The 10,738-nt window shown below is 42.0% G+C and overlaps 1 protein-coding gene across 1 annotated transcript; it reads right to left on the bottom strand.

Moving 5' to 3' along the window:
* On the bottom strand, window positions 1-10,738 carry LOC118396941 (golgin subfamily A member 6-like protein 22). Its single transcript, XM_052467414.1, has 6 exons — window positions 10,395-10,738; window positions 2,503-2,543; window positions 2,195-2,270; window positions 1,785-1,844; window positions 349-1,355; window positions 1-171 (listed from the first exon to the last, which is right to left on the bottom strand). Exons 1-6 carry the CDS (start codon window positions 10,438-10,440, stop codon window positions 100-102), a joined length of 1,302 nt encoding a protein of 433 aa, XP_052323374.1. The 5' UTR covers window positions 10,441-10,738; the 3' UTR covers window positions 1-99.

Here is a 10,738-nt window from a genome sequence, read left to right as displayed (position 1 = left end):
TGTGTGTGTGTGTGTGTGTGTGTGTGTGTGTGTGTGTGTGTGTGTGTGTGTGTGTGTGTGTGTGTGTGTGTGTGTGTGTGTGTGTGTGTAATTTAGAACTTAACGACCCCTGTGAAGCTCCCGAAGCTCTGCAGCCACTTTTCGCAGCTCTGCCTCAATCTCCAGAAGCTCCTGTAGGCACACAGAACAGATCAGAAAGTGTGTTACACACACACACACACACACACACACACACACACACACACACACACACACACACACACACACACACACATAGTCAATTAGCAATTACAGTATCAGCTTTACATACTCAGCCGTGCTAAATCCTGTTGACTCTCGCCCACTTACTTCTCCTTCATCCTGCTCAACATCCTCCTTTTTATCCTCATCTTCCTCTTCCCAATCCTCATTGTTTTCAACCTCATCTGCCTCATCTGCTTCTTCATCATCGTCATCGTCCCTGTTCCTCTCCTTTTCAAACTGACGTGTCGACTCATCACTTGCTTTCTCCATCACTCTCTTCTGCTGAGGATCCTTAACCTCCTCACTCTCTCCCGCTTTCACCTTCTCCAATTCCTTGCGAATCTCTCTCTCCTTCTCACGCTCATTGTCCACTTTCGCCTCATCCCCGGCAGTTTCTCTCTTCTCCTCCTCTTTTCTCTCCTCCTCCTCCTCTTGCACACGTTTCATCTTTTTGAGGAGCTCCGCTAGTTCCTCCTGTTTTTCCTCCCTCTCTTTCTCCTTCTCCACGTTCTTCTTGCTGTCCTGTTCCTCCAGCAGCTCCTTGAGCTCCCGCTCCACCTTCTCTTTCTCCACCAGCAGCTCCACCTCGTTGTTGTTCCTCTCCTTGCTGCGTTTCCTCTCTACAATCTCAAGAATATCTCGCTGCTCTTTCTCTCCCTTTTTCTGCTCCTCCCCCTCATCCTTGTTCCTCTCCTCCTCTGCTTCTGACCCACTATGGAGCTCTTTCTCCTTCACCGACTCATACCTTTTCTTCTTCAGCTCCTTGAGCAGCTCCTCAAGCTCCCTGTCCTCTTTTTCCTCCTCTCCTATCTTCCTTAGCTCCTTTGAGAAGAGCTCCTCCAGCTCCTTCGCGTTCTCTTCCTCATCCCCCCTTTTCTCCTCCAGTCTGGGCTCTTCTCTCATCTCCTTATTCGTTCTGTCCTTCATCTCCACCTTCTCCTCCTCTACCCCTTCTGCCTTCATCTCTTTCTCTCTCAGTTCTTCTTTCTCAGTGTCCTTCTGGTCATCATTCTGCTCCTCCTCCTCCCTCCTCTCTCTGTCCCTCTCTCCCTCAGCCTGGTTCTCCTCATTTCGCTTTTTCTCCCTCCCATAGTCTCTCTCTCTTTCCCTCTCTGTAAGAATAAAATAAATTGAGGTGGTTAGTTACTGTACAATTTAAAGCATATTACAGCAAGTTCAACAAAACATGTTTAGGAAGATTTTTATCTTGATTTCCATGTATAATTAATTACCTGACTGAAACCAACATAGCATAGCAAAGTTATTGCAACAATTAGACTGTTTCTCTCAATAAGTCAGTATGTTATGATATTCCATATTACTGTGATGATTACACCATTGGCAGGGCTACTTCCAGAAATGGGCTGGTCCATCTGAAGGCCAATGGGCATTTCTAATTTGGGGGTTTTGCGACAAATTATAATTCAAAGAAAAAAATTGACAGGTGTGTTAGAAATACTCAGACTAATTTCTGATCCCAGTCTGGACACCCTGGGTACTTCAGTAGTAAAGTATTAGCTAATAACTGTAGTCAGACTTACCCTCCTGGGCCAGCTCCTGCAGCTCCCTCAGGAGACCCTGGTGCCTGTGGACAGCATCATCTGCACAACAGAACACAACACTGGTTGCTCAACACTGACCATGTCCATCTTATCAGACTAGACATAATCATACCTGTCCGCCTCAGTGACAGGTGTTGCCATGACTATTTGTAATGGAAGATTGATTAAATTGATTAAATATTGAACCACATTATAGTCAAATGTAGCAAGATGAAATAAAGGGTATTCCTCACGTACAGTAATCAGTGTCATGATTCCATTGCCATGATAAACTAAATCTCAATTTTGACGCATTAAAATTATAGTGAATATAACCACTGTGTGGTCTAGTGCATATGTGCAGCTGAAGGAGGTTATGTCAGATAAGAGAAATAAATAGGAGTTGTCACCAGTTTTCAGTTTGTCACAGCCAGGATGTGGCACACCGCCACTACTATTCAGGGAGTCCTGAATACAGTCAGCAACCTGAGGGCATGAGCACGCACACGCACACACACACACACACACACACACACACACACACACACACACACACACACACACACACACACACACACACACACACACACACACACACACACACACACACACAATTATCAGTTACCGTGTCAATATCAATTACACACAATATGTTAGCAGTGTTATAATACACTCAAAATAAACATCATAGAGATAACACAAATGCTTTGTCTCTGACCTTTCCAACCTGTAGAGAGGAGGATAGAGGCAGGCATCCCACTAGAGAGAGAGAGAGAGAGAGAGAGAGAGAGAGAGAGAGAGTGAGAGTAGAGAGAGAGTAGAGAGGGAGATACAAATGTAGTCTTTCCAAATAATTGTATATTGTGTCTGCTGAATGTTCGTTTTTTTTCTCTTGCTTTGTTTGCTCTTTTACACATTGTGTCTATCTCTGATAACATATGTAGCCTTAGAAATAAGGTTCATGAGGCCTCCCAAGAGGTGCAGCGGTCTAAGGCACTGCATCGCAGTGCTTGAGGCGTCACTACAGATCCGGGTTCAATTCTGTGTCTCAGCTAGCCGTGACTGAGAAACCCATGAGGCGGCGCACAATTGGACCAGCGTTGTCTGGGTTAGGGGAGGGTTTGGCCAGCAGGGATGTCCTTGTCTCATCGTGCTCTAGCGACTCCTGTGGCGGGCCGTGCACAGGCCCACTGACACGGTCGCCAGTTGTACGGTGTTTCCTCCGACACATTGGTGTGGCTGGTTTCCGTGTTAAGTGAGCAGTGTGTCAAGAAGCAGTGGCGGCTTGGCAGGGTTGTGTTTCTGGGGACGCATGGCTCTCGACCTTCGCCTCTACCGTGTCAATACGGGAGTTGCAGCGATAGGACAAGACTATAACTACCAGTTGGGGAGAAAATGGGGTAAAAAGTTCCCAAAAATTAATAATTAAAAATAAATAAGTTTCATGAAATCAATAACTTGCTAAAATCAGATAACATCATACATTAGCCATTTCAGAGACTCGATAAAATAATTCCTTTGATGAAACAGCAGTAGCAAGATAAAGATATAGCATCTATAGAAGAGACAGGAATGCTTATGGGGGAGGTGTTGCTGTATATATATATTCAGATCCATATCCCTGCAATGCTTAGAGAATATCTCATGTCAAATGTTATTTAAGTGTTGTGGTTACAGGTTCACCTTCATCTAAAGCTTATTATTTTGGGGTGTTATTATAGGCCACCATGTGCTAACAGTCAGTATCTAAATAATGTGTGTGAAATGCTTGATAGTGTATGTGATGTAAACAGAGAGGTCTACTTTCTTGGGGACCTGAATATTGACTGGTTTTCATTAATCTGTCCTCTCAAGAGGAAGCTTTTCACTGTAACCAGTGCGTGTAATCTGGTTCAGGTTATTAATCAACCTACCAGGGTGTTTACAAACACTACATGAACAAGATCATCCACATGTATCGATCACATTTTTACTAATACTGTAGAACTTTGTTCTAAAGCTGTATCTGTACCCATTGTATGCAATGATCACAGTATAGTGGCTATATCCAGGAAAGCCAAAGTTCCAAAAGCTGGGCCTAAAATATTGTTTATGAGATCACACAAATGATTTTGCTGTGACTCTTATGTGGATGATGTTAAACATATTTGTTGGTCTGATGTGATAAATAAGGAGCATCCAGGTGCTGCAATTGAGGATTTTATGAAATTGCTCCTTCCAATTACTGATGAACCTGTTAAGAAACTGACTGTTAGAACTGTTAAGGCTCCATGGATTGACGAGGAATTGAAAAACTGTATGGTTGAAAGAGTTGGGGCAAAAGGAGTGGCTAATAAGTCTGGCTTCACATCCGACTCGCTGAAACCATTTGATGTTGACAATTATAATATTTGAATGATTAGTTAATTGGCAAAGTGGGCCAACTTATGCAGGAAATGCTTACAGCGAACTGTGAGCCACCGTATTCATTCATAAAAATACAAATAATGAAAGAAAATCATTGCAAGTTTGTATTTTGTAAAGTTAATGTGGGAGAGGAGGAAAAATTATTGTTATGATTCAATAATGACAACCCTCCTGGCATTGAACACTTATATAGATGGAAAGCTACTAAAGATGGTAGCTGACTCTATAGCCGCTCCTATCTGTCATATCTTTAATCTGAGCCTTGAGGAAAGTGTTTGTCCTCAGGCCTGGAGGGATGCCAAATTCATTCCATTACCCAAGAGTGGTAAAGCGGCCTTTACTGGTTCAAACACTAGACCTATCAACTTGCTGCCCAGCCTGGTCTCTTAGACTAGACGTAACATAGTAAACGTAAATCTGGGACACTCAGATTAGTATAATATGTGACGTTATATAAAACAGATAATTACTTCAGTAGGGTGGTTGGTTTTGAGTTCAAATCTCATCATCTACAACTTTAGCAATTTAGCTAATTAGCAAATACTCTACTACTTTTTAGCTACTTTGCAACTACTTATCATTTTAGCTAACCCTTCCCCTAATCTTAACCCTTTTAGCTAACCCTTTCCCTAACCTTTACCCTAAGCCTTTAACCTAACTTTTAAACTTAAACTTAACCCTAACCTGAACCCTAACCTAGCAAACATTAGCCAGCTAGATAACGTTAGCCACCTAGCTAGAATTCGTAACATATCATATGTTTTGCAAAGTCATAACATATGGTAAGTTTTGATCATTCATAACATATTGTACGTTTTGCAAATTCGTAACATATAATACAAATTGTAATTCATAACATATCAAACGAAATGGGAGATGGACATACACAAATGAATACATAGCATACGATTGTAACTTATCAAACTAAATGGAGTGTCACTGATTTACATACAGAATAATATGAAATGCTCTGAGACCAGGTTGTGCTGCCTGCTCTTAGCAAACTGTTGGAAGAAATTGTGTTTGGCCAAACAGAATGCTATTTCTCTGTAAAGAAATTAACAACAGACTTTCAGAATTCTTAGAAAGGGCACCAAACATGACCTGCACTAACACAAATGACTGATGATTGGTTGAAAGAAACTGATAATACCAAGCTTGTGGAAGGCGTAATGTTAGATTTCAGTGAAGCCTTTGAGTATGTGGACACCTGCTCGCCGAACAGCTCATTACAAAATCATTGGCATTCATATGGAGTTGGTACCCCCTTTGTTGCTATAACTGCCTCCACTCTTCTGGGAAGGCTTTCCACTAGATGTTGGAACATTGCTGCGAGCACTTGCTTCCATTCAGCCACAAGATCATTAGTGAGGTTGGGCACTGATGTTGGGCAATTAGACCTGGCTCGCAGTCGGTGTTCCAATTCATCCCAAAGTTGTTCGATGGCGTTGAGATCAGGGCTCTGTGCAGGCCAACCAAGTTCTTCCACACCAATCTCGACAAAGCATTTCTGTATGGACCTTGCTTTGTGCACAGGGGCATTGTCATGCTGAAACAGGAAAGGTCTTTCCCAAAACTGTTGCCACAAAGTTGGAATTGCAGAATCGTCTAGAATTGTATGCTGTAGTGTTAAGATTTCCCTTCACTGGAACTAAGGGGCCTAGCTTTAACCATGAAATATTCCATTATTCCTCCTCCACCAAACTCTATGCATTGGGGCACTTTGGAACTCAGTAGTGAGTGTTGCAATCGAGGACAGACAATTTTTACGGGCTGCGCTCTTCAGCACGCTGTAGTCCCATTCTGTAAGCTTGTGTGGCTTACCACTTCACGCCTGAGCCATTGTGGCTCCTAGAAATTCCCACTTCACAATAACAGCATTTACAGGTGACCGGTGTAGCTCGAGCAGGGCATAAATCTGACTAATTTAATTGTTGGAAAGGTGGCATCCTATGACGACGCCAGATCGAACATCACTGACCTCTTCAGTAAGGCCATTCTACTGCAAATATTTGTCTATGGAGATTGCATGGCTGTGTGCTCGATTTTAAACACCTGTCAGCAACAGGCATTGCTGAAATAGCCGAATCCACTAATTTGAAGGGGTGTCCACATACTTTTGTATATATCGTGTATTATTGACGATAACCTGATGTTGAAAAAATTTATGTGTTATGGCTTTTCCACCTCTGCCATACTGTGGATTCAGAGCTATCTATATAATAGAACTCAAAGGGATTTCTTTAATGGACACTTCTCTAATGTCAAACATGTAAAGTGTGGTGTATTGCAGGGCAGCACTGTAGGCCCTCAACTCTTTTCTATTTTGACCAATGACCTGCCACTGGTATTTAAAAAAGCATGTGTGTCCATGTAGGTTGATGATTCAACCATATACATGTCAGCAACCACAGCTAAGGAAGTCACTGAAACCATTAACAGAGGCTTGAAGTCAGATTTGGAATGGGTGGCCAGCAGGGGTAAAAGTAAGGCGATACGGTCCGGTATGGTAGTGGGGGTATGCCTACTGGTAAAACGTGAGCCTATCACAATTAATACAACATTCCCACCGAAAATATAGGCTATTACACCATTATTTAACATTACTACATGTCAGCCGCATGAGAAACTTTGTGAATTGACTGGAAACCGGGTGGCATTCGCTCCAAATTGTGTTGGGGTTTAAGGAGAACACACATTTTTCAAGGTGGAGATGAGTGGCCGAGACAGAGATGCATTTGGACAACAGTGGATGCATCAATTCAGGCTACACGTGTAGGCCTAAGGACAATCACAGAATTGCATTACACTATATATAGGTGTTTTGTAACAGTCTCTTTCCATTCATAAAATTGCAGGTGCACAGTGCACTGTTGGGGTTTGGATGCTGAATGTGCGTGGGTAGCCTACAGGAGTGCCTTTGTTAAGTGATAGGAGTGCCTTTGTTAAATATCATGACTGGTCGATTTTATGCCACATTAAAACGCATAGGCAATGCGTCCATAAGGCTAATTAAATGCACCAATTTGTAAGTCGCTCTGGATAAGAGCGTCTGCTAAATGACTTAAATGTAAATGTAAATGTAAATAGCCAAAATTATATATCCTTGTCAGCAATGCAGAATTAAATCAAAATCATAACATTTTTGTAGTATAAAAAAAATGCATGCGCGCACGTGGGTGTCCCGTACCGTAAGAAATGTAGTCTTCTTTGACCCCTGGTGGCCCGTAATAAATTGGTCCTGAACATCTCTCAAACAAAGAGCATTGTATTTTGTACAAATCATTTCCTAAATTCTAGACCCGTCACGACTTCCACCGAAGTCGGTCACTCCCCTTGTTCGGGCGGTGTTCGGCGGTCGACTTCACTGACCTTCTAGCCATCGCTGATCCATTTTCATTTTCCATTGGTTTTGTCTTGTCTTCCTTCACACCTGGTTCCAATCCCATCAATTACATGTTGTGTATTTAACCCTCTGTTCCCCCTCATGTCCTTGTAGGAGATTGTTTGATTGTATGTTATGTGCAAGTTATGTTTTGGTGTGCGACGGGTTTTGTACCCACTTTTATTATTTTGGTTTTCAGAGTTTTGTGAGCACTTATTAAACGACTCCGTTTATACCATGTTTGTTCTCCTGCGCCTGACTTCCCTCCCACCAACACACACCCATTACAAGACCTCAGCTGAATCTGGTAATAAATGGTGTGCCTTTTGAACAAGTTGAGGAGACTACATTTACTTGGCATTACCTTAGATTGTAAATGATCATGGTAAAAACATATAGTTTAAATGGTTGTAAAGATGAGGAGAGATCTGTCCATAATAAAGAAAGGTGCTGCTTTTTTGACACCACGCCCACAAAGCAAGTCCTGCAGGCTCTAGTTTTATCTTATCTTGATTATTGTCCAGTCATATGGTCAAGTGCTGCAAAGAAAAACACAGTTAGGCTGGTCCAGAACAGAGCGACACTTCTTGCTCTTCATTGTAATCAGAGGGCTAATATTAATACTATGCATGCCAGTCTCGCTTGTCTAAGAGTTGAGGAAAGACCGACTGCATCACTTCTTGTTTTTTATAAGAAACATTCATGTGTTGGAAATTCCAAATGGTTTGCATAGGCAACTTACACACAGCACTGACACACACACTTACTCCACCAGACATGCCACCAGGGGTCTTTTCACTGTCCCCAGGTCCAGAACAAATTCAAGAAAACAGTTATCTATTATCTATGCATAGTCACTTTACCCCTACCTACATGTACATATTACCTCAATTACCGCGACTAACCTGTACCCCCGCACATTGACTTGGTACCGATACCCATTGTATATAATAGCCTCATTATAGTTATTTTATTGTGTCTCTTATTTTTTTATTTTAGTTTGAGTAAATCATTTTTCTTCACTATTATTTTTCTTAATTGCATTGTTGGTTAAGGGCTTGTAAGTAAGCATTTCACGGTAAGGTCTACCTGTTGTATTCGGCGCATGTGACAAAAAAAACATTTGATTTGATTCGATTTTTATTATACAGAGTCATGAGTGCATGGAGCTCCCTTCCATCTCATATAGCGCAAATGGACAGCAAACCTGCTTTCAACAACCAATTAAAGCAACACCTCCCGGCACAACGCCTCTCCCCCATGTGACCTACTTGTTGTGTGTATGTACTGACATGTACGTGTAACTAATAGATGCACACACACACTACATGCTCATGTTTTTAAATGTATGTAAATTGTAAAGTATTGTAAGTCTGTGATGTCTTGTTCGTTAAGTGTCGGACCCCAGTATGATTAACTGTCGCCATTGGCGTCGGCTAATGGGGATCCTAATAAATCAAATCAAAAACACACACATAGTGAGGTGATTGAACACTGCCAGGAAATAAAAGCAAAGTAATTGAATTGTTCGGCCTAAAAGTAGCAGGGTCTATTTTTAAGGCCAAGACAGTCACATGTCAAGCAGCTAACAGGACAGGATCTTATAATCCTCCCTCAACAAGGAAGTGGAAATGTCCATGTTATTAGTTAACAGCCTCACATGGCATCTAATGAATTTTACACAAGTGCTAAACGACTCTGAGTCATATCCCCTGACATATCTCATTAAGGTTATTGAGAATGGAGGTCAATGGTAGGCCTTAATTCAAAGGTACGTGCGAACAACCGGGGCTGCAGGTTGCGTGGGAGAGAGCGCGTGTTATGCTTCCACCTAAACTGGGACACAGGTCCTATAAAGCTGCAATCACATGTTGATTGGCTTGGCAGACCTCCCTTCACCCTCTTTATTCACAAGGCAATTGGCACGGAGACTGGGGTCTGTCTGTATGTTCACATGCACATTGGTGATTGTAACGCCTCTAAACATTTCACTATACACAGACCATTACCCTTAAGCTCAGTTATATTTTTATACAACACTGTTATATAATACATGTACAGAGCCCCCCACACACACAACATTACATCTTTACTCCCAAAACACTCCCTGAAAGGCCCCGACACCGATGCAAAACTGGTCACATCAAACTATGGTGATGGGGTCATAGTTTGTATATTCAAACAGTACATGGTTGTAACACCGCGCGCATTATTAATAGGTTTAACAGTTACAGGAGCGTACGTGCCCTGCTTTCATCGCGTCTTGCACGACAACATCATTTCATTTTAGGTTGGCTGATGTAGAAATACCCTTAATTTATGATGTAATTCTTACATAAGGCTATTTCCAATACACATGTATTAAATAACAATCAATATGTAGTCACAATGCCCGGGGAAAATGTATAGCTAACGGACAGATTTTGTGACGGACTGGATAAGGTGCGCTCTAAACAAATTATGTAACAAGTCTATCTTGATCCTAAATCTTAAAAGCTAAGATATATTCTACCAATTGACCTTTTTGTACTTTTCTCCTCTTGGTTTAATTGTCGCACAATCCATTATCCCCTCCGTTTTATTGATAAGCTATATTATAAAAATGGAAACATCCTCTAAATAACAAACATTCCGCTTAACTGCAATCAATAGCCCACAATCACACGTTCTGGCTAATGTCCCAAGCAAAGCTATAACTAAAAAAGGCTGTTAGAACAGGCAGGCTATGGATTCGGCTAACGTAAGCGTTATCTAACACTGGATACGCTCATACATTGATTGATCAGCAGCCTCACAAATGAAACACGGATTTTCCTTACCTCCACTTAAGGTCCAAAACAACGCCGTGAAAAGAAAAACTCCCATAGGATCTGAATATAAAGGCCTTAAAGAGAAGGAAATAACCTTGAAAGAATAATACCGCGACCTTATTCTCAAGTCGAGCGAGCAAGGACTAAAAAGCTGATTGGCCCTTTGAGCCAAGCCTACGCGCCTGGTAAATGCAAGAGGACAGGTCGGGAGAGTGATGCCCCGTCAACGCATAACAACTAACGTGGTGATAACGAGAGGCTTGCTTGCTCGCTCCAAGCTGAGTTGACCACATCTGACCGGAGGTAACGCCAACTCCCTGCTGTTCAATCTCTGAATCTCATGCCTCATGCTG

Source organism: Oncorhynchus keta, chromosome 18 (assembly GCF_023373465.1).
Source record: "Oncorhynchus keta strain PuntledgeMale-10-30-2019 chromosome 18, Oket_V2, whole genome shotgun sequence".
In the NCBI taxonomy this organism is placed as follows: Eukaryota; Metazoa; Chordata; class Actinopteri; order Salmoniformes; family Salmonidae; genus Oncorhynchus; species Oncorhynchus keta.
This window is presented reverse-complemented; position numbering and strand designations above follow the sequence as displayed.